General features: G+C 42.3%; 1 protein-coding gene across 2 annotated transcripts in view; it reads left to right on the plus strand.

Annotated features, from left to right (window-relative positions):
* reck (reversion-inducing-cysteine-rich protein with kazal motifs) overlaps window positions 1–25,573 on the plus strand; it is a 120,934-nt gene that overhangs the window by 43,100 nt on the left and 52,261 nt on the right. For both annotated transcript variants that reach the window (XM_055634621.1, XM_055634622.1), the window contains exons 7-11: window positions 8,911–8,996; window positions 16,243–16,287; window positions 18,838–18,871; window positions 20,845–21,042; window positions 24,730–24,997. In XM_055634621.1, coding sequence (XP_055490596.1) covers window positions 8,911–8,996; window positions 16,243–16,287; window positions 18,838–18,871; window positions 20,845–21,042; window positions 24,730–24,997 — 631 coding nt within the window. The remainder of the gene's footprint in view (window positions 1–8,910; window positions 8,997–16,242; window positions 16,288–18,837; window positions 18,872–20,844; window positions 21,043–24,729; window positions 24,998–25,573) is intronic.

The raw sequence follows: 25,573 nt of genomic DNA on the forward strand, positions 1-25,573 counted from the left end.
TGTCCCTTGTTTTTATTTTTGTGTTTTTTAAAGTTGCTTCAAACGTTCTATGATTCCTCATGGCATACTAAGAATAAATTTTCCGGTCAAATTTGTTCTGTGTTTGTTCACCAGATGTTAAATACAGATTCCTTGTTATATTCGTGGATTTCCCTTTAATATCCAGAAATCTCTGCATTAAATACACGGTGACTGAGTCCCCACACCCTTCTTACATAAAAAATTTACAAAGATCTGCAATTAACTTGATGAAGAAATTTCTTATTACCTCAAATCTGAATGGCCAACCCTTTATTTTGAGACTGGACAACTGACTGGGGAGGAACATCTACCCATCAACCACTTTAAAATATTGCGTTTCATTATTCCTCAGTGGTTCAGGTTGAAGTTGGAATTGTTACTTCCTCCTATGCTAATCATACCCTTGAATTTCCTGGGTATTTGTGGCCTCTTGCCACAGAGATCCTTTATCTTCTCCCTTTTTCTCATCCAGATCAATTGACACATGCTTCCATTATGTTTATTGTTGGTACTCTGAAAAGTATGCATACCATCCAAATATTTGTGGTGATTCACCGCATCCGCCATCGAGTTGCTGCACACTTATAAACCAGTATTCCGAGGGGGAAAGGCATTAGATGTACTTTGGCAGATTGGTAGCATTTTCACTGTCTTTTGATCTCCATGGCCTTTACATGTATAACTTGGTTCCAGACAGTTCTGTTTGTTTTGTTTTTCTTGTCTTGCCAGCAGTATTCTTGTCTTTAAAAAAAAATCTATCCAGTGACTTTCAAGTTGCTCCCTGACCGGTGCCACTGACTATACTGATCCTCACTGGCTCCCTGACTCAAGCAGGTTGTGGGTCGTTGACTCAGCTAGATTTGGTGGTGCCCTGACCACTTCCAGGCTGGGGGCGTCGATGCTGCTGGCTCCAACTGCTTCCCTCTGTTGACTCTTGAAGCCGGGGACCTTAATACGACACCGCTGGGTCTTACTGCCGTTCCCCATATGATAACCATGCCACGTCTATTCCTCACTCCTACACCACCCCATATATCCCCTCAGCCCTCCTCAGAGCCTAGGTCTCACGCCAGCCCCAACTGATGCTTTCTCCCATTGACCTGGGCGGAATGAGCGAATGCAATGCCGGAGACCCGTGTTCGATCCTGACTATGGATGCTGTCTGCACGGAGTTTGCACGTTCTCACCGTGACCTGCGTGGGTTTTCTCCGAGATCTTCGGTTTCCTCCCACACTCCAAAGACGTACAGATTTGTAGGTAAATTGAATTGGTATAAATGTAAAATTGTCCCTAGTGTGTTGTAGAATAGTGTTAATGTGCGGGGATCGCTGTTCGGCGCGGTCCCAGTGGGCCGAAGGGCCTGTTTCCGTGCTGTATCTCTAAACTAAACCTCCCATAATTATCTTGACTACACCTCCTACCGCACTGTTTCTTGCAAGGAAGTCATCTCTACTCTTCATTGGTAGACACAAAATGCTGGAGTAACTCAGCGGGACAGGTAGCATCTCTGGATTGACACAAAATGCTGGAGTAACTGAGGGGGAAGGCAGCATCTGCAGTTCCTTCCTACACATTTTGTCTACTCTCCATTGCTTTGACTTTGCCACATCTGCTCCCAAGATGAGGCTCTCTACTCTGGGACATTCAAGATATCCTCTTTCTTTAGAGACATGTTTTTTCTGCCCTGCTGTTTTGGTAGGGGTCCCTCATCAATGCTCCACTGTTGCCAGCAGTTCAGCTCTAGCTTCCCCTACCCGCATAGAGTTCCCTGGAGGACACCAGGATAGAGTTCGCTCGTACTTACCTTTCACCATGGTCGTCCCCACATTCAATACATTATTCTCTGACATATCCACCCTCTGCTACATGATCCTATCAGTAGTCACACTTTCCCATACCCACACCTTTCAGCCTTTTGTAGAGACCACTCCTTCCGCAAATCCTTGATTCACTCATCTCTCCTTACCTAAACTGCACTCCCACCCTCTGCTTCCAGCTGCTTTCCCCAGCAACCGCAGGAGATGTACATCAGTCCCTATAGCTCCTCCCTCACCTCTATCTAGGTACCCTACCAATCCTTCAAGGTGTGATAGAATTCACATGCACTTCCTCCAACCTCATCTACTGGATTTTGTAATCCTGATGTGGCCTCCTTTATGTTGGTAAGACCAAGTGTAGACTATGTGACTGTTTTGCTGAGCACTTGCGCTCGGTCCACCAAGGCCAGCCGGATCTCCTTGTTGCTAAAGGGCCTCTGACTATACTCGCCATAAGCTCGCCATAAGCTTGCAGCATGGTCGACACATGGTCGTAGGTGGTCTCTGGTAAGTCTCCTTCATGGTCCAGAGGAGTTCCCACATAGTGGTTACTACTCGCAGCCTCAGTTTGGTCGAGGAAAATTTTTCAACAAGCTGAAAATTTTTCTGCGAGTAAAAATTGGTCAGTGTGGATAAAATCGATACTTTTGAACTCGTAGTGCAGTGGTAGTGGGGTCGCAATGTCGTTGTAGGTAGTCGAGGTAGCCGTAGCTGACCGGGCATTTTAATTGGCTCATTAAAACGTAAGCACGAGTTTTCAGAACCAAGGAAAACTGAGCGGTAATGTTAAATGTCCGCTAAACATCACAGCTGTGTATCTCTGGCTTATAGCTGTAGCTGACCGGGCATTTTAATTGGCTCATTAAAACGTAAGCTTATTAAAAGTTGTCTGGCTTCTTAAAAGTGTCTCTCCCCCCCTTCTCCCTTGCGTGTGTGTGTGTCCGTCTGTGTGTGTGTCCCGAGCTTGAAGGTCGCAGACAGTTTGCTGAGAAGTCGCGTAAGTGGGACAGGCCCTTAACACTTTTTATCCTACAATATCAATAAAAGATTTCCTCAATTTCAAGTATTTCAACTCCCACTCCCCCCTCCCCCACACACACACTTTCCGGCATACCGTCACCCCTGTGTGCACCCATTTCTCTCACTATTCGACCCTCCTTGACCTGCATCCTCTTCCACCTATATCCCTCTCACTGGCTGTACATTTCTATCCACTTTCACTCCTCTTCTCTCTTTTTCTGACACCTATTTGTCTCCTTTTGTCACACTTTTGTCTCCTGTTCATCCCAGGATTAGTAAAATTGTACGAATGCTTAATATTTGCATTTAATTTTCCATATTCCCATTCTAATTTGCTAGTTTATGTGCATGCCTGCACAGAAGAAAGATATATCTTATTTAGAGCTTCTTTCAAACTTCAACCTGCACATGGAGCTAAGTAAGACCATATTTTGCTTTGGTGATTGGATAGTTTCTCAGTTGGGTTTTAACCAAAAAGCACATCAAAGGATGATCAAACACTCTTTCATTCATCTTGGCATTAAACGTTGGTGTATCTTTGATCTTATACAAAGCATTAAAACAGGTGTAGTAAATATGTTATTAACTAAAAGATCTAAATGGAGATAATATATATAAGCATCTGGATAAACAGGGTCTGATTAGGAACAGTCAACATGGATTTGTGCCTGGAAGGTCATGTTTAACTAATCTTCTTGAATTTTTTGAAGATGTTACTCGGGAAATTGATGAGGGTAAAGCAGTGGATGTTGTGTATATGGACTTCAGTAAGGCCTTTGACAAGGTTCCTCATGGAAGGTTGGTTAAGAAGGTTCAATGGTTGGGTATTAATGGTGGAGTAGCAAGATGGATTCAACAGTGGCTGAATGGGAGATGCCAGAGAGTAATGGTGGATGGTTGTTTGTCAAGTTGGAGGCCAGTGACGAGTGGGGTGCCACAGGGATCTGTGTTGGGTCCACTGTTGTTTGTCATGTACATCAATGATCTGGATGATGATGTGGTAAATTGGATTAGTAAGTATGCAGATGATACTAAGATAGGTGGGGTTGCGGGTAATGAAGTAGAGTTTCAAAGTCTACAGAGAGATTTATGCCAGTTGGAAGAGTGGGCTGAAAGATGGCAGATGGAGTTTAATGCTGATAAGTGTGAGGTGCTACATCTTGGCAGGACAAATCAAAATAGGACGTACATGGTAAATGGGTGGGAATTGAAGAATGTAGGTGAACAGAGGGATCTGGGAATAACTGTGCACAGTTCCCTGAAAGTGGAATCTCATGTAAATAGGGTGGTAAAGAAAGCTTTTGGTGTGCTGGCCTTTATAAATCAGAGCATTGAGTATAGAAGTTGGGATGTAATGTTAAAATTGTACAAGGCATTGGTGAGGCCAATTCTGGAGTATGGTGTACAATTTTGGTCGCCTAATTATAGGAAGGATGTCAACAAAATAGAGAGAGTACAGAGGAGATTTACTAGAATGTTGCCTGGGTTTCAGCAACTAAGTTACAGAGAAAGGTTGAACAAGTTAGGGCTTTATTCTTTGGAGCGCAGAAGGTTAAGGGGGGACTTGATAGAGGTTTTTAAAATGATGAGAGGGATAGACAGAGTTGACGTGGAAAAGCTTTTCCCACTGAGAGTAGGGAAGATTCAAACAAGGGGACACGACTTGAGAATTAAGGGACTGAAGTTTAGGGGTAACATGAGGGGGAACTTCTTTACTCAGAGAGTGGTAGCTGTGTGGAATGAGCTTCCAGTGAAGGTGGTGGAGGCAGGTTTGTTTTTATCATTTAAAAATAAATTGGATAGTTATATGGATGGGAAGGGAATGGAGGGTTATGGTCTGAGCGCAGGTATATGGGACTAGGGGAGATTATGTGTTCGGCACGGACTGGAAGGGTCGAGATGGCCTGTTTCCGTGCTGTAATTGTTATATTGTTATATGGTTAAATGGAATACAATGAAATCTCAAGGTGCCAGAATTGTACTACATTACAATTCTAAAATAAATTAATCAGTTGGCCATTTACAGAAGCCAAGCTGCCACCACATTAAAATTAAGACACTGAGTGGGATGTCAACAGGCTTGTGCTTTATTCAACAACCAGATGGACTGCGGTTAACAGTTATATATTGAAAATCTATCCAGATAAACAGAAGAGGATGCATCGTGCTGTTTTAGCAGATTGCCAAACCTCTCATACATTTCTAACTTGCAAAAAATTCTAAATACAAAAACTAAACCATAAATACTAAAAACTAAAATAAATTGATTGTTTAAAAAAAAATTACAATTGATTCAAACGTGTCATTGGCTACCACAGCTATTCCTTTCCATTTAAGTGCATGGAGAATCACAAAATGCAGGTTCAATTGGTAGATTCTCCAACATAAGTCAGCAGCTGGCTGTGAAAGCGCAGCATCATCAGTAAAGTAAGGACTTCCACTTGGAACTGCCAGCATTATGGGCAGTATAATGGTACAGCTAGTAGAGTTGCTGTCTCGCAGCGTCAGAGACTTGCGTTCAATCCTGACTGTTGGTGCTATCTATGTGGAGTTTGCATGTTCTCCCTGTCACTGTGGCTTTCCTACATTCCTCCCACATTCCAAAGACGTGCACATGTGTCAATTGCCCCAGGATGTAGGGAGTAAATGCGAAGGTGGATAACTTAGAACTAGTGTGAATGGGTCATCAATGGTTGACGAGGACTCGGTGGGCCAAAGACATAGACATAGAAAGTAGGTGCAGGAGTAGGCCATTCGTCCCTTCGAGCCTGCACCGCCATTCAATATGATCATGGCTGATCATCAAACTCAGTATCCTGTACCTGCTTTCTCTCCATACCCCCTGATCCCTTTAGCCACAAGGGCCACATCTAACTCCCTCTTAAATATAGCCAATGAACTGGCCTCAACTACCTTCTGTGGCAGAGAATTCCAGAGATTCACCACTCTCTGTGAAAAATATTTTTCTCATCCTGGTCCTAAAAGATTTCTCCTTAAACTGTGACCCCTTGTGCTGGACTTCCCCAACATCGGGAACAATCTTCCTGCATCTAGCCTGCCCAACCCCTTAAGAATTTTGTAAGTTTCTATAAGATCCCCTCTCAATCTCCTAAATTCTAGAGAGTACAAACCAAGTCTATCCAGTCTTTCTTCATATGAAAGTCCTGACATCCCAGGAATCAGTCTGATGAACCTTCTCTGTACTACCTCTATGGCAAGAATGTCTTTCCTCAGATTAGGAGACCAAAACTGTACGCAATACTCCAGGTGTGGTCTCACCAAGATCCTGTACAACTGCAGTAGAGCCTCCCTGCTCCTATTCTCAAATCCTTTTGCTATGAATGCTAACATACCATTCGCTTTCTTCACTGCCTGCTGCACCTGCATGCCTACTTTCAAGGACTGGTGTACCATGACACCCAGTTCTCATTGCATCTCCCCTTTTCCTAATCAGCCACCATTCAGATAAGTCTACTTTCCTGTTTTTGCCACCAAAGTGGATAACCTCACATTTATCCACATTATACTGCATCGGCCATGCATTTGCCCATACACCCAGCCTATCCAAGTCACCCTGCAGCCTCCTAGCATCCTCCTCACAGCTAACACTGCCCCCCAGCTTTGTGTCATACGCAAACTTGGAGATGTTGCATTCAATTCCCTCGTCCAAATCATTAATCTATATTACTAAAAGACTGATCTTGACTGCTTTTGGCCCACTGTGCTGCGATTTACGAGTGAACGGCGCCACCAACGGCCATCATTTTTGGCCACCTCGCTCAGAGCCCCCCCTCCGCCTTCCGGTACCAGAGGATTTTTCCCATCAATGAAAAATCAGAGAGATATTAATGTTTTTAAAAAATTTCCCATTATCTCTGCTGCCCCTTCTGGCGGCAGGGGGAGGGACTATAGAACCCGGAAGTGTAGTGCCTCACTCAGTCTCTGCCAGACCCAGGAAGCGAGAGAGTCACGGCTCTCTGAGCTGCGAATAACACTGAACGCACGTTTACTCCACGGTGAGTCCCCTCGATGCGTGTTCACAAAATGAATTTTGGTTGTGGGGTGGCTGCAGCCCAATTGTTTGCCTCGCCTTTTTAACAAGTTTGTGTTCACAAAATGAATTTTTGTTGTCAGGTGGCTGCAGCCCAATTGTTTGCCTTGGCTTGGCTTTTAAAATTGTTGCAACATTTGGATGCTAGCCCACGAATCCATTCGACCCACAATGTCTATTCTAGCCCTCTGGAAACCAGTACCTTCAGACCGCAACACCCATATTAGCTCAACAGACAGCCCCCACATTGGCGAGCAATATTGGAATTGGTGGAGAGGTGGATTATTGCGTTGGTGACCAGCCCTCTCGTGTGATGCTGGGACCCAACTGGTGCCACTTAGTCTAGTATATATTGTAAATAGCTGGGGTCCCAGCACTGAGCCTTGCGGTACCCCACTAGTCACTGCCTGCCATTCTGAAAAGGACCCGTTTACTCCTACTCTTTGCTTCCTGTCTGCCAGCCAGTTCTCTATCCACATTAATACTGAACCCCCAATACCGTGTGCTTTAAGTTTGTATACTAATCTCTTATGTGGAACCTTGTCAAAAGCCTTCTGAAAGTCCAGATATAACATATCCACTGGTTCTCCCTTATCCACTCTACTAGTTACATCCTCGAAAAATTCTATAAGTTTCGTCAGACATGATTTACCTTTCATAAATCCATGTGACAAATAAAGTTGACTTGACTGATGATTGTGAGACCTGCACTCGAGATCTCAGATCAAATATACCAAGACAGCTGTGGAATTTGAATTCTGTAAATGATCTGGAATAGAAAAAGATGATAGTCAAGGTGATGTTGCAATGAATTCAAAGTCTTCTGAATACTCATCTGCATCTTAAATGTTCTTCAGGGAAGGAAATCTGCTATCCTTTCCTGGTCTGCCCTAAATGTGACTGAATGGCAGCATATTTGGTTGATTTTTAAATGCTCTTTGAATGGCCTAATGAGGCACGGTTCAAGGGCAATTAGAAATAGAGAATAAATGCTGGGCCAGCCAGAAATGGTGAGATTGCAACAAAAAAATGTCTATTTATGCTTGGAGGACATGTGAAAATCTTAGAATTGAAAAACATAACTGATTCAGATGCAAGGTCTTTATGGATTATTTATGTATATTTCTGTTATGGAAGTCTCAGTACTCACAAGTATGGCATTTACAGCATAAAACCTGAAGATGACTATTTGGTTTATCACCAAAGTACGTTAGTAAGATTTGTGTTGGGAGAAACTATTTTTTGATATTTTGGATAACGTAAGTATACAGTCATTCCTTTTCAGTAACCAGAAGTTTGAAGGATTGCATTTACAAATTTGAAATTATTTTTGCCGCAAAGACCAAGATTCAACTGATGCATGAACTTAATTTTCTAAATCTTTGGTGCTTTCCAGTTCAGACACCATTTTGCTCTCTTGCCTCACAACTGCTGGAATGTTCTGTGACAGAAAATGCAAATCATTTCAGATTTAGCGATAATTTGTAATACTGCAGGGGTAATAAGGCATTAATGACATTTTGTTGTGACACTGTGAGTGTCACGACGGCTGGGAAGGCGGATGAAGGCTGCAGCAGAAAAGGGTCTCCGTTCGTCTTGGACTCCACGCCACTGGATCCTGACCCAGATCTGTCAAGGACCGTGTGGTGGCTGTCTGTGCACCAGTCTCCCCACGTTAAACAAAGTCATTACTAAGACGTCCTCCATATAGGGAATAGCACCCTGGAGATACCCACCGTCAGCCGTGACCGAAGTAGAAGATTAAATCTACAACTAGGAAATGTGAGAGGAAAATTAAACTGATTAAAGTTTCCCATTTCAGAAGTCAAAATACAGTATTTCATTGCTTATATTTTAAACTGACTCTTTCCATTAAGCTATGTTGTTTAAAAATCAATTGTTTCTCTTTGTCTATTTATGAAACTCTTTGTTGGATCAGTTAACAGTTTTGCTCCATCAAAGAACTTATCACATCCAAATGTTCCTGTATTCAATTTGTAGGAGCACCAAAAAAGACAGAAGGCTGGGTTGGCCTGGGATGTTGTGAACTGGCCATTTCCTTGGACTGTCGACGTGCATGTAAACAGGTAATGCACCTGAGCTACGTATAGCTTCCAGTCAGTATTTTTAAAAAGTCCCGAATATTGTTGCGAATTGGGATGGAAGCAGTTGCATTTATTGACAACAACAAAAATGTTTTATCATTCCCTGAGAATGTTCATAGATATAATTAATGTAAAACAACAGAATAGTGTAATCTGAAGTGGTGCAAAACTAATACTAATGTACACTAACCAAATAACTGAATGTGGTAGAGTTAAGAGTAAAAGTATGTAGCAGCACCTCCAGGAAGAGGGTGTGAAAGAGAAAATGTGTCCAGGGGTCTGATCACAGTGGGGAAGAAACTGTTCTTAAGTCTAGACATCTGGACTTGAGTAGAGAAAAAATGAATGGCCAGGGTCCAGGAAAATTCTTGTGGTCATGCCAAATCTTCTCAGATGCCTAAGGAAGTAAATATGCTGATGCATTCTCTTGATCACCGCACCACGTCAGTTTGAAGGGACCAGTGTAGGTGGTTGGAGTTATGGATACTGAGGAACTGGAAACTGGTGACAACAGCTCTGTGGTGACGATGGAGTTGTCTTCACCCCCTACCCTGCACCTGAAGTCAACAACCAACTATTTCATCCAGCTGACAAGCCAATCTTTTTCCTGTACTTTATCTCATCATTGTTTGTTTGGCTGGTAACAGCGAACTTTAAGATTGAGTTGGCATTGTACTTGGCCATGAGTAGAGCCAGGATGTTTAGGCGCTAAAAATATCTGAAATAGGCAGGCAAAAAGGCATTATAGAAGGACAAAGAAAGGCACGAAAAAGACATTTATTGACTAAAAAGGCATTTATTTCCACCACCAAATTATGGTTAAAAATGATAATTATAAAGGTGTACTAAATTAAATGACCAAAGTTGCCTGGTTGCACATAATTATCAGCATTTTTTCAAATTATGTGGTGTTAAACTATGCCGTCTGTCAGACAGAATATGCTACAGTTGTGAAAAATTTATTTCTACCCCAGCTGAGGTCACTGGTGCATTCCTGAAACAAGCTATAAACTCTACATTCTGGTCGATATCTTGTGCATTACAACTACCTTTGAGAACTTTAGCTATGTTTTGTATTTCTTCAAGATCTTTGTTAGCTAAAATCACGCTCTCACATTTTCCTTGTATGTCTTTACCGACATCGCCAGGAACTTTAAGTACAAAGTACAGCAAGTTAAGATGTAAACAACTGAGCAATAGTTGAACTCTTTGACTTCGCCAATACTTCCGATGTCAAGAAATACTCCTTTGATGGTTGACCTGCCTCCAGTGTACCAATGACCACATTGGCAACATATCTCCCCACAGCATCAGTTATCTCGTCTATTGAGATCCATATTTTGTTGCATGCAACTTCATCTCTAATTTTCTGCACAACAATGTTGAAGTTGCTGTCAACATAATTTTTCTGTAATGATGACTCGCTTGGTATATGTCCCACTGTATTTCCCTAAAAAACCTCTGAGAGATTTGTTTTTCCAATTTCCACAGTGGAATTCCAGCATCAATGAATGCATTGCACAGATCACTCAAACTCAGATTTGCGATTGGAGCCAGCAGTAAATGTTGTGAGGAGACAAGCTTGTGTATTTCCTACCTTCTGTTTCTCTGCTGCCGACTTGTGTTTAGCTGTCTGTACATGCATGGAGATGAAATATTTTTTCTCATGATTCACTGCTTTCTCACATGCATTGCAAAACAGCACACAGTTGTCTGTAGAGAATATATCACTGCCGTACACTCTCACCAAATCATTTAGTTTTTTACAAGGCGTTGACCTGACTAGGCATTTTGACGTTTGCAGGGTTAGATCCTACAGGAGCGGAGATGCAGACCTCTTCAGGCAGGCCAAGTACAAGCTAAGAAGAGGAATCAGAGCTGCCAAGGAAAGGTACTCTGAGAAGTTGAGGAGCAAGTTCTCAGCAAATGACTCTTCTTTAGTGTGGAAGGGCTTGCAAGAAATCACAAGCTACAAGAGGAAAACCGTCAGCTGACCAACGAGCTGAATGAGTTCTACTGCAGTTTCGATAAACAGAAACTTAACCCTGGTAACCCCAATCACCACTTCACACAATCACCACTTCACACCTACTTAAAGCACGACTCCAGTTTGCAAAGACTGGACCCTTTCCCACGCATCCTCTCCATTCATCACTTAACACCCACTTTCAGCCAGGTTTTGCCCCGGTGGTGTTAATATTCTTGTAAGTTACATTGACATGGCAAAAAAAGACTGATTTAGGCACTCAATCGTGAAAAGGGCATTATCTTCCTGAAATCATCAAAAAATACATGAAAAGGCACATGGCATTTATGGCAAAATCCTGGCTGTAGTCATGAGGGAGTAGAGCAGTGGATTAAGCACTAGGGTTAGGGTAGAAGAAATGTCATGACCAATTCTAACTGACTGAGGTCTGCCGGTCAGGAAGTCCAGAAGCTAGTTGCCGATGGAAACCCAAAGGCCATAGTCCAGGAGTTTGAGATAAGCTTATGTCTCTGTATTAATAGTAGCTATATTAATGATGTTGAAGACTGAGTTTAATCAGTGAATTTCATCTTGACTTGGGTGATCTTATTATCATGTTGATCCAGAGATGAATGTAGTGCAAGAGGTTGTCCTTCAGGGAGTTAGATGTGGCCCTTGTGGCTAAGGGGATCAGAGGGTATGGAGAGAAGGAGAGACGTGATACTGAGTTGGATGATCAGCCATGATCATATTGAATGGCGGTGCAGGCTCGAAGGGCCGAATGGCCTACTCCTGCACCTAATTTCTATGTTTCTATGTTTCATAGACCTGCATGTAAATTGCAAATTGTCCAGGAGACTGGCACAAATGTAGACATTACCCATCTTTCAACATGAATTCACTTTCATGGATCTGGTAAATATGATTATATGGTAAAGTTGAACTATGAAACTGGTGAGACAGGAATTAATATCTACCTCCATCATTGGATACCTTTGGAAAGAAGGTCTCCCAGCCATAGAAGGTTTTGCTTATTTCGGTATGCCTGATTTCCCATCCACATCCTCCTTGAGTGGCTTCACAATCTATTGCTTCTAAATCTGCATTCCATTTCCCAGTGCCTTGTTCGTATTATTGGTAAGATTAAATAGATAATATTCCCCTTGCTTTTCTGCTGCTGTCACTTCTTCTCACCAATCTGTGCCAATGTTAGCTGTTGGGGAAAAGTGCATCTCCACCAAAGTCAAATAGTGAAGGGCCATGTGGTTGAGACTATGATCATGGCCACTTTGCGTTGGGTTGAAGCTGTTCCTGAAACTGGATGTTACGGTTTTCAGGCTCCTATATCTTCTTCCAGATGGCAAGAGTAAAATGAGAGTGTGGCCAAGATGGTGTGGGTCTTTGATATTCCGGGTCTCTGAGGTTGCTGGCTGTTTTTTGGATGTAATGATTCCTGTAAATCCCTTCGGTGGAGAGGTCAGAACTCATGATGGTCTGGACATTGATAACGCCCAGGAATTTGAAGCGTTTTCCTCTCTCCACCATCGTTTCTTTGATATAGACAAGTTTGTGGGTCCTCGTCCTCTTTCTTCCAAAGTCCACAATCAATTCCCTGTTCGTACTGACGTTGAGAGCCAGGTTGTTGTGCTGATACCATTTGGTCAATCAATCAATCTCATTTCTATACTCTGACGCATCATCTGTAATTCGTCCAACAACTGTGGTGTCGTCGGCGAACTTGAAGATGGAGCTCGCACTGTGTCCGGCTACGCAGTCGTGATTAGAGCAGGGGGCACACAGCCTTGAGATACTCCCGTACTCCTGCACTGTGAAGAAGCATAAGAACTAGAAGCAGGAACGGTACATTTGATGGATCTTGCCTACCCTAAAATTGCTTACCAATCCTATACCTCTTGATTTCCTTAATATCCAGGCATAAATTGCACCAATCATACATTGGAAATGAACATAATTGGCAAGAGGGATCTCTACATCTTGAATCTGCTCCGAGTTCCATGGGACAACAATCTAGCTTTGGCCATCATTTCATGGAATAAGCATGGGCATCTCCAGTGTTGATGATGAAGGGCACTGCATTGTTTCTACCCGATATGCTCCTATTTGAGATCTTGCTGTTTGGTACAGAGCTCCTTGCATGCAGCATCAAGAATCTGTGATCTGGTTTACTGATTTTGTGAGGTGAACTGAGCAAGAATAAATGGAAAATATTGATTTCCCAGAATAACTAGAACCTTGTTTGGCCAGGAAGCAAAGCTGTTGCAGAATGCCTAGAATTTAAGTGGCATTTCTTGAATGCTCTGCTTCCAGCAAAATAACTTTGTGAAATGTCTCAAATATAATCTTGCCACCTCGGAGTTTCTCTTTTTGACCATCTGCCATGGGATTGTAGCTAATATGTTTATGTAACCAATTGTTGATCTGTGGCAAATGTAAAAATCGGTAAGTAGTGATTTAGTGGAAATTGTGCCATACGAACAGCAAAGCCCTGGAGATGTGAATGTAAAGATAACATAATCATTGTGCTGCTTGCCATTTATTACACTGAATTTCTTACACCAGTGATATTGCCACTAATATCATATTACAGGTCCACCACCGATTTAACAAGCACCCTTGGTTCCAGAACCATGCCGTATTATGCATTTTGTGAGACAACAGCATTCACGTAATAATGATACGACAATACACCTCTGATGCACTAATTATACCCCTCCAAATTCTCTAAAGCACCATGGACTGCTGGAAATGTAAATAATGAAAAAATGTATAAATAAATGTTACAATGAAACTTGATTTTCTTGCACGGGCAGCCAGTTAACGAGTTGCCCTCAGACGTCCAGATGAGGCTCGGATCACCGCTGCCTACGGGGCTGAGGTGCCGCTTTCCTGACTGCACTACCAGGCCGCCCCCTGCCTACCTGACATTTCCCGAAAATATCGCAGGGCAGGCGGGTACGCGGGCCTCCGAGAGGAGTCCGACGTTACCGGAATGGTACGCCAAGGCCACAGGGGGCTGAGATACCGACTCGCAAAGTCGGCCTCATAAGTCGGCTATGAGAACGGATCCGTTGGCTCCAGCTGGGCCAGTGTTCCAGGGCGCCGGCCACGGGACAAATTTGACCTGCCGATCGGCCACGAAAGTCCTGATTAGGATGAGATCAGCCATCTCCCCCGGCCATGGTGCCACATGTTTAGGGGTCTTCTGAGGAGGATTTCAAGCGCACTCTCGTAATTTTGTATGGATTAAAAGAGGTGCCCGACCGCCAATTGCTTGAAAATTGCTGGTGGACCTGTACTGTGATATGTATATACCGCTTCCCCCCCCCCACCCCCCACCATCAACTACAATCTATATTTCACACTGCTTTGGGAAAGCAGCTGACACAATCAAAGAACCACTCACAGCCTGGCTCATCGCACTTCTGGTCTCAAGTCAAGTCAAGAGAGTTTATTGTCATGTGTCCCAGATTCTTGCTTGCTGCAGCACAACAGAATATAGTAAGCATAAATACCAGAACAGTTCAGTGTGTTTATATAATGTAGACCATATATATACACATAAAATAAGCAAATAAGGTGCAATAGGCTGTTATAGTTCAGAGTTTGTTTGATGGCGAGTTTAATAGCCTGATGGCTGTGGGGAAGAAGCTGTTCATGAACCTGGATGTACCAGATTTCAGGCTCCTGTACCTTCTACCTGATGGCAGTGGAGAGATGAGTGTATGGCCAGGATGGTGTGGGTCCTTGATGATGCTGGCAGCCTTTTTGAGGCAGCGACTACGATAGGTCCCTTCGATGGTGGGGAGGTCAGAGCCGATGATGGACTGGGCAGTGGTCACAACTTTCTGCATTCTTTTCTGCTCCTGGACGTTCATGTTGCTGAACCAAGCCACGATGCAACCAGTCAGCATGCTCTCTATTGTGCACCTACAGTAGTTCGAGAGAGTCTTCTTAGACATACCGACTCTCCGCAATCTTCTCACGAAGTAGAGGTGCTGATGTGCTTTCTTTATGATTGCATCAGTGTGCTGGGACCAGGAAAGATATTCGGAAATATGCACTCCCAGGAATTTGAAGTTCTTGACCCTTTCCACCTTTGTCCTGTTGATATAAACGGGATTGTGGGTCCCTATCTTACCCCTTCCAAAGTCCAAAGGTTTTTCTGGTGTTGAGGGCCAGGTTTTGTGCTGGCACCATTTGGTCAATCGGTCGATCTCACTTCTATACTCTGACTCGTCACCATCAGTGATTCGTCCCACAACAGTGGTGTCGTCGGCGAACTTGATGATGGAGTTCGCACTATGTCCGGCTACGCAGTCATGAATATAGAGTGAGTAAAGCAGGGGGCTGAGCATGCAGCTTTGAGGTGCTCCCGTGCTGATTGTTATCGACGATAACACATTTCCACCAATGCGGACAGACTGGTCTGTGGATGAGGAAGTCGTGGATCCAATTGCAGAGGGATTCGCAGAGACCCAAATCTGAGAGTTTGGTAACCTGCTTGGAGGGGATGATCTTATTAAACGCCGAACTGTAATCAATAAATAACAGCCTGACATATGAGTTTTTGTTGTCCACGTGGTCCAGAGCGGAGTGGAGAGCCAGTGAGATTGCATCCACCGTTGATCTGTTGTGTCAGTAAGCGAACTGCAGTGGGTCGAGGTTCTTGTCGAGGTAGGAGTTGATGTGCACCATGATCAACCTCTCAAAGCACTTCGTCACCACAGACGTGAGTGCCACTGGTCTTCTGACTTCCTCCTTGAAAACATTCCTAAAAATTCATCTCTGGTCAATAATTTAAATGGCAACAGTGAAATCTTTGTTGAAAAACTAGTTCAAATAAAATATTTAATTATTTTCTGCAAATTGTAGGGGTTTAATTTTGTTACACTAACTGTAGTACAAAGTTGTTAGAATGTCAAATACTAAATTGAAAGTCATTCAAATCATATCAAACAATTTAAATTCATTATATACAGTGAAATTAAAGAGATACCTGTCTAATACCAGAGACCTTTTATTCTGTGGGAACACCTATTGAATTGATTATGTTTTAAACAAAGAAAGTTGTGTATTTTCATGTTGACTTCCATGACTGGGACATTTCAGAGATTCATAGCCTTCAAGTACTTTTTGAACTGTTGTTACTACTGTCGTATAGAAATTGCCTCATGTCAACATGTTCAGGGGACTATTACAATTTAAGTAAGTTTCTCTACATATGCATTAATTTGTTTTTAGGCTTCGTCAAAGGAAGATCTTAAGGATTGCAGAAAAGAATTTGAGGTGTGTATAATAAAATATTAATACATACACTGCACAATATAAAAATGTAACAGTCACTACATAGGTTTCCCAGAAATTCTGGCAATATAAGGGAGAAAAACAGACTTGTAAACCAGCAGGAAAAGGACCGCTCATCCCAGGCCCTCAAGGAAGCCACGTCTTCCAATCATGAGCATTCTCCTCCTCCCAAAATGATGCCGCTGAAGTATGGCAACTCTTTACGTGTTCTTCTCAGAGAAGGACCCACTACCAACAGATACAATCACCTTACTCTTCTAAATCTCTTCTTTTGTGGTTGAATTTGAACTGATTGTATCGATGTATGGCATATCTGATCTGTTTGGACAGCATGCAAAACAAAGCTTTCACTGCACCTCGGTGCATGTGACAATAATAAATTTAAACTTAACTGTTGCCTGATTATGTCATTTCTCTTAACAACCACTGACCTCCCATATCATCTTTACTCCCTTCTTATCCCATCCATTTTCCACCCTCAGACTGTTGCCAGGACCATCATCAATAGTTATTCCATCCAGCAACTGGCATGTCTGTCAATTTGAGATTCTGCGTTAAATTCAACCCTGGTTTTTCAAATTTTACCCCTCTCCATCCTCCTCATATTTGTATAAATGTCAAGACATTTTCAAATACCTTGCATATTTTGATCCACATTAAAGGTGTCATTTTTTATGATTGTGGTTATCTGCAGGCAAAGTTGCAGAATCAGTGTAAATTCTGGTTGCACTCTTCATTCAGCCTTTGTTTTTGCAGTAGATCTCATCATCTAAAATTTAGTTCTGATATCCAAGTAATTTATGTGTACATTGTACTCCCGAATAGGGATTTGTTTATTATTTTGCTCAATGCAGGACATATGGCCCACATGCTGGCTTATTATGCCTTATTATGCAGTTGCAATTTATTGTAATCTAACACTATATTTCCTAATCGAGAAACCAGTTTTCTGGCATCTTTCAGACTGCCTAATAATAAAATCAACCATTGCAATCACACTGCTGTTAAAAAGGTTGTTAATCGGTTGTTTTGCTTTTGTCAGTTATGTATTAAATACTTCCTCATAATTGTGACCTTTTATAGAGAGAGGAACAGGAAGGCTTAAGGGTACAGCTATTCTTAGCATGTGTAGGATGATATGAGGAGTTAGAAAATTGTTCCAATGATAAAGGTCCCCTTTATCAGCAAATATTTTCTGTAGATATATTAAAAAGATCGTTATGTAGGAAAGAACTGTAGATGCTGGTTTAAATCAGTTGACACAAAATGCTGGAGTAACTCAGCGGGACAGGCAGCATCTCTGGAGAAAAGGAATGGGCGACGTTTCGGGTCGAGACTGAAGAAGAAGGGTCTCTTAAAATAATCTTTGACGATTGAATAGTAATTAAAGATGATCACATTTGAGGGTAGAATTTTCTCATGAATAATTACTAGAATTTTCTGTAATGCCGATATTCTATTTTAGTAAGTTTTTCTGTTCATTGTTGAAGATTTAGAGTCAGTAACTTCAGAATTGAGAAAGGAAGTGAAATGTTATTAAGAGATATGAACAATAGATTCAAAATTTCATCTGCTAATTCAGGATTCTGATGCGAATAGTACGCATGCTTACTCGGCTTTGTGGGTTATATTTTTGTACCATCAATCTCGTATGAAATGTGAACTATATCGTTTTCTTTATCCTTTAATTATAATATACGTTAATATTTTAAACAATGTAACGTATTGAGACTAATTGTAAACCATTGAATCTGGTGAAATAGTTTTGGCATGTTAACTGTTTAAATTATCAATCATTGGGACAATTGAATGTTTTTACATTGATTGGCTATATTTTTTATAGGTCTTCCTGTGACTGCTTCAAGATTTCCTCTTTCTCTGAGGTCTTTAATCTCTACATTTTCCCTTACTGCAGCGCTGTCTGTATCTGCCTACTATAATTTCTGCTTTGTTCTTACTACCTAAACATCTTTTGACATCATTCCTATGTTCTGCACCAAAGACATCTAAAATTTTGTTTTTTACATATTTGTGTCCAGACCATACTGTTTGTCTGATTTAGTGTACATTACATTTGTCTTAAAACATTATAACTGAATATCAAAATGATGGGATCTTTATTTCTTTGTACATTTTGGGTGTGGATTTTATGTAACATTAAAAACTGGCTTTATGCATGAAAATATGGTAATATAATGTTTATTTTGCAAATAATATTTTTGATTGTGCACATTTAAAGTATGTGTGATTATTTGGTCACTTCGGGAGCAAATGCCAGTTCTTGGCTGAAGAGCAAAGTATGATTGGAACACTTTAATTTTGGGGTGTATGTTGAGAGGGATGGGTAACAGATGAGAAGATTATTCCAAAGCCTGACTGAAAATATAATTGCTAATGTTATGGCAAGCAGTCACTTTGAAGGAGGGTGTGGTAGAATGTTTTTGTGGGATATTTGTGATTTAAAATAGATTTTTTTCACGTTCTTGCTTTTACAAATACTAATGTATGCATTGTATTTTGTTTGTATTTCAGACAGCATTTTTCAGCTGTGTGAACAGAAATGAGAGTAAGGTTCCTTTTTCTAAAAACAGAACATGATACTAATGAAATCATTATTTAAATCTGTATATGATATAATTTACATTGAAAGGGTACAAATTGAGATAATTCACAATACAACATGTAAATGCCTTCAGTAACTGAAACCTTTTGTTGCCAAATCTAAGTCGAAAATAATAACATCACAAAAGGCGGTATTGGGCATTATCCTTGACAATCCCAGAGTTATTGTGGCATGGTCAGAGATAGATAAGGTACAATATATGACATCAAGGTGGTCTTTGAAGCAGAAAATTGCCCATTGAAATATTGAAAACATAGCAGTGAAATGCTTCCATGATCTAATTTCCTTCATCAGGATGGGAAGGTCTTCCATTTCCAACTTCCCCCATCTCACAGACGGAACAAGGATAGAGTTCCTCTGGTCCTTGCATTCGCCCCACCAGCCTCATTATCCAACACATAACTCTCTGACATTTCTGCCACCTTTGACGTGATCCCACCCCCAGTTATATCTTTCCATTCCCACCCCTTTCTGCTTTCTGTCAGTAGACTACTACCTCCCTCAATCCATTCAGTGATCCCACCAGGCCTTCCAGGTGAGACATGCACCTCCTCTAACCTCATCTATCGGATTTGGTGCTCCTGGTGGCCTCCTTTACATCGGCAAGACCTAGCATAGACTAGGCGACCATTTCACTGAGCACTTGAGCTCGATCCGCCAAAGCCTGCTGGATCAGCCATTTGCTAACCATTTTAACTCCCCTTCCTATTCAAATGTCGACCATTCTGACCTGTGCCGCCTCCGTTGCCAGAGTGGGACTACACACAAACTGGAGGAACAACACCTCCTATTCCACTTGTGTACCTAACAGCATGAACATTGAATTCTCCAATTTTATCTTGCCCCACTTTCCCCATCTCCCCTACCACCGATATCCCATCCTCTGGCTTCACATTTCACATCTCATCTCTCCTTGTCTTGCACACTTTTGTCATTTTTCATCTAGCCTTTGTCCCGTCATCTACCTATCGATAACCCCCTTATCGAAATCCACCTTTGCCAGGCTTTGCCATGCCCCCACCTGTTTTCCAGCTTTCTCTCCTCTGCTACAGTCAGTCTGAAGAAGGTTCCTGACCTGAGACGTCATCAGAGACGTCCTCCAGAGAAGCTGAGTTACTCCAGCAACTTGAGGTTTTTTTGTTAACGAGCATCTGCAGTTCCTTGTATCTCCAAATATCATTGACTCCTTCGCTGAAGTGTGTAAGAGGATGAGTCTTTTATTAAACTTTTGGAAATTGAAAACACTTCATGGCGCAATGGAGAACTGCTCTCTGTACATGTGACAATAAACTAAATTCAAACTCAAACAAACAATAGAGATTACTAGGGTGCCCCAACTCCCAAGGTTTGCCCAATTCTATTTTCTGTTTTTTGGCAGACAAATGCCGCAATCTCCTCTCAAGCCAGCATCTCCAGTGTTGAGGCTCATGTAGTGGGTACACAAAACAAATACACAGCTTTGAACTGTCATAGCAAAAGATTTATCTGATTTAAACATTGATTATGAACATTCTCGATGAAAAAAAATAACTTATCTGCTGACTCATGGCCCATGACTGCTCAAAATGGGGAAGGAGAATTTTAGACGTTCACTGAGCATCTTGCGTCTCAATGCTGGGCACATTTAGGCCAAATGCAAATATTTAAAAGAGCACACCACATCCCCAGCTAGGCACTCACCTACTCTGCCCACCAATGTCAACGGATCATCCATTAAACGTCACAGATTTGAACCAGCAAGTCATTGTTGGCCCAGAAGGATTATCTAAGAAAGATGGGGAGTATGTCGTGATGAAATGACAGTGGCAATGCAGTGTTTGCATAGGGAGAAATTGTTCTGGTTGAGATGAACAAATAAGGATATTGCGATTTATAAGAAGATGCATGAGTTAAAATATGTTCTTGTAATGTTACAGTGGGATCGTTATGCTGTAGCTATGCAGGTCGGCATACAAACTGTAGAGAATACTGCCACGCTATTTTTCGCACAGATTCTTCTCCTACGCAGTCGCAGATTAAAGCTGTGGAAAACTATTGTGCTGCCATCAGTCCACAACTTATTCAGTGTGTTGACAATTACACTCGCTCATATCCAATGAAAAATCCTGTTGATAGTAAGTATTAATCCTTCAAATTATTTCATGTTGCAGTTGATTATGTTGGGATTGTTGTGAAGTGTGTGGAGGGCTATGCGTCAGAGGGTGTGAGATTGGAATTAGCTAAAGGGTTTCCAGGTGAATTTGTCAGGGTAGAAGTTAGTGGTGAAGTTAATAAAGTCCATAAGTTCTGCACGGGTGCTTCCACTTCCCCTTCCCCCAGACGCAACAAGGACAGTGTTCCCCTGATCCTCCCCTTTCACCCCACCAGCCTCTACATCCAATACGTCATCCTCTAACATTTCTGTCACCTCCAACATGATCCCCCAACTACTCACATCTTCCCATCTCCACCCCTTTCCACCTTCCACAGAGATCACTCTCTCCGCAGCCCCTTGGTTCATTCACCCATTTCCACCCAAACCATCTCCTCTCCAAATACTTTTTCCTGCAGCCGCAGGAGAAGCAACACCAGCCCTCTCCTCCCTCAAATCCATCCACGGACAACGACAGTCCTTTGTGGTGAAACATGCCCTTCTTCCATTAAAAGTTTGTTTACCAGTTCCACAGTTTCAAATTCTTGGGATCACACCATCCCATGCCAAGAATTAGCCTATCAGGGAATCACTGTGCCTGAGGTCATTTGTTGCCAGCCCTGTTTTTTTTGGTCTTGCTTCCAGTTCTCCCCCTTACAATCAGTCTGAGGAAGGGTCCCGACCTAAAACAAGACATACATTTTCTCCAGAAATGCTCCCTAACCCACTAAGTTACTCTGGCATTTTGTGTCTATCTCTGGTATAAACCAGCATCTGCAGTTCCTTACTCGAAAGGGTAGGCTAGGACTAGGGCCCCGGTGAGTGGAAAGGACCATGGCATATGGTGAACCAGAGGCTAAGCCAATGGGATTTCCAAATATCAGATGGCAGCTTCACTGTAATCTGGAGTGAGCGCATGTGAACATGGTCTATATTGATTTCAAGCATCCTACAAATGTGATTTTCGTAGTACTTACATTTTATGTGTGTTCCTAAATGAAAGTTAAATATTCTTCATTGCTGGTAATTGCTAGTTGGTCTGTGACATTGAGGAAGCTTCAGAGGTATTATTTGTTCCCTATGATTCTCGTCGAAAGCCTAAATATCGCTGTAAGTCCCAGTAATCCTGCATTAATCGTGCTTTGTTGTGCAAGGCCTTCTGTCCCCCTTGGATATCTGGTCTCACATTTTCTATGAGATGGAACCTCTGGAATTAATAACCACCTATGAAACGGTATTAACTACCTGGATAAATTGTTAGTAGCTTTTGAAAAGCACTTCATTGGGTTTCCCTGGGACAAGTGTAACATGTCCTAAATTAGAGAGTCATACATTCAATTAATTGCTTATAATGCTGCACTGCTGCAGGTACATTCCTGCCTACGCGAGGCATTAAACCAGTGCCTCATTGCCTGATCAGACTAATGTTTCTGGTGAGGGGAGAAAGAACGAACAAGTTCAAAATAATTTGTTATCTTTGCTCCAGTCAAAGTCAATCTTTGCTTCAGTAATTGAGGCAGGGACTATTGCCATGTTTAAAAAACATTTGGAATGGGTATATGGATAGCACAGATTTTGATGGATATGGTCAAATGCAGGCAGGTGGAACTAGTGTAGAAGCGACGCGCTGGTCGGTGTGGGCTAGTTGGGACGAAGGGCCTGTTTCCACACTATGACTATAATTTATCAAATTTAGTCTTTCCTGGTGAGTTCCATCAGTTGTCTTTCAGGAGATGTTAGCCACGCAGTTTGGTGTCAAAAGGTATTTTTTTTAGAGTGGGTGTTGTAAAGCTGTTTGTACCAAAAGGCGATAGATTGCGTCATAGGACCTTTGATCCAGTAATTTTGTTATTGTATTCTATCAACTCCAAGCACTGCTGGGCTATGCATCTTATTGCCAAGAGTTGCTTTGCCCTTTGTTTTCACTGTTTAAAATGTTTTCAGATGTGGAACAGAATATGAGAGCTGAATTTTTTTTATTTGCCCACGTAAAGTTTTCGTGGTGTGTTAACCCAATCTAAACAGTTCAAGTTCTTCATAATACCAAAGATAGCTTCAAGTTTTGGTTTGAAATGAAAAATTCATCAAAAGGATTATATTCTCCTAAAGATTGGTAACTTTATCCGTTAATTTCTACACAATTTTTCACTGTGTGAGCAGCTGAGATGAGCAGCAGACTGGTAGATTAAAAAAAAACTGCCATTGGCCTCGTGGAGTTATTGCTCCTTGTGTATAAAAGAAGCGGAATGGCTTGTTGAGAGCAGCCATGAGTTGCAGTGCAAGGGCTTTGTTGCGGTGCAAGCAAATGCTGAGACTGGCACATGAAGCTGAGCAGAAGGAGATGGCAAGGTAAGGCCAAGTCTTTTTTGCACAACTGTTCCTTTCTCTTCGTGCAGTAAAGATGGCAGTTAGAGCATTGGTATGTTGTTCCTGCAGGATGTGGGCAGCCATGGAGACGTCCAGTTTTCCTGAGGATGACATCTACAGGAAGCATTGTCCAGCTGCAGTTCCTAATTAACCAAGTGAGGGAACTGGAGCTGCAGCTGGACAACTTCAAGATCATCTGTAAACTGAGAGCATTATAGATAGGAATTATAGTGAGGTGGTCACATCTGCGATATTGACAGAAACTAGATTGATGCCCACTAGGAGAGGGAGTGGACAGAGAGTTCACAAATCCCAGTGGCCATTTCCCTCCAAAACAAGTATAATATATACCTTTGGGTCCAAGTGCTTTGTTGTGGAGAACAGCGTAGCAATCGGGTATGTGGCACCAGGCTTGGACAAGGTCAGACAGAGCTATAGTTATGGGCGACTCATTAGTCAGGGGAACAGACATGAGCCACTGTACTCTTAGGATGTATTACCCTGTTTAAAAGGGTAATGTCTTCATGGCCACCTGAGGGCAATGTGTGGAGGCAACTACCTGTGAGGTGCAGCAACATTCATTACATTACATAAGCAATCAACCGTCATGAATCCCCAATATGATCGCTGGTTCTTAGAACTTCTTCAAGAGCCAAGTGTTTAATTGGCATTCGTATCGACAATAGGACAATTACATTCTTATTTGCAGCAGTATAACAGACCTGTAAACATAAAACCCAAAGATAATATATAATATACAATGAACCAACATTCAATGCATTGATTCAATTCAATTCAATTCAATTCAACTTTAATGTCATTGCACAAATACGAGTATGGGTACAACGAAATGCAGTTTAGCGTCAGTCCGTAGTATAGTGCAATATAGAAATAAAAATAAAAATACAGAATAATCGAACAATAATCGAACAATGTGGACGGAGAGACTGGAGAAGTCTATCGGTGGGACTCCGAGTTCAGCAATGTGATGGTATTATTGTAGAAGCTGTTCCTCATCCTACTGGTACGAGACCTGAGGCTCCTGTACTGCCTCCCTGATGGGAGGAGGGCAATATTACCAATGATGACCAATATTAATTAACCAATACTAGTGCAAAACAGCCGGACGTCCTTAGAGCAACGAAAGATTGTCCATAATTCTTGTGTTAAATTCTGCTGGCACTTTCATTTACTGAATGCAATGTAACTTTTAATAATTCAACAATCTAACATGAATGGCTGTCCCAATAAAGAGTAAAGAGCAGCATAAAACTAAATGATGGTTGAATTTCCAACTGTTTAGGTTTATATTGCTGTGACAGAGCAGAAGACCCTGCTTGTCAGACTACATGTCGAAGGGTGCTGATGACAAAATCCACTGATCAGGAAATCGTTGATGGGCTTATTGAAGGCTGCAAGAAAATGCCTCTGCCTCAGGATCCGCTATGGCAGTGCTTTCTAGAAAGTTCTGGATCAAGTAATCCAGACAACAGCACAAATGGATTGCCTGCGACAGCCGTTGATGGTGCAAAATTGCATTGTTGTTCTAAAGCAAATACTTCCATCTGCAGGTTGGTCATTTTTTCTCTAAATTTAACATTTTAAAACAATTACATCACAGAAAATATATAATGCAACATAAAATAATTGCCGGCTCCTATTATTAATTTGGGTTTGGTGGGATGTCAGATTTGCTGAGATAGCACAGGTTAGCATGATATCGGTGTCCCGGGAAGCCGCGCGTCCGCAGCGGCAGTGTCCCGTGGAGCTGCGAGGGACCAGTCCACCTGCCGAACAACCGCGGCACTGACCGGAGAGCACCCGGAGATGCCCGACTCGCCCCACAGGCCTCCCAGGGGACGGCAGAAAAGCCAGATGGCGAGGCCTGCCTGGGCCGAAGGAGCCTCAGCGGAAGTGATGATAGGAACATCGGCGGTGGCAGCGGGTGCCTCAGTGGCAGCGTCAACCTTGACGGCAACAGGGGCCTCGAGAGCTTCGTCGACAACGGGAGCCTCCGCAGTGGCAGGAACCTTGGCAGTGATGGGGCCTCGCGATCGACCCACGATCAACGGTTGGTGAGCGTGAGGGGGGGTGGGGAAGACAATGGTGACCCGGCGTGGGGGGACCGCTGTAAAGAACAATGGAGG

The sequence above is a fragment of the Leucoraja erinacea genome, chromosome 4 (genome assembly GCF_028641065.1).
Source record: "Leucoraja erinacea ecotype New England chromosome 4, Leri_hhj_1, whole genome shotgun sequence".
NCBI lineage: Eukaryota > Metazoa > Chordata > Chondrichthyes > Rajiformes > Rajidae > Leucoraja > Leucoraja erinaceus.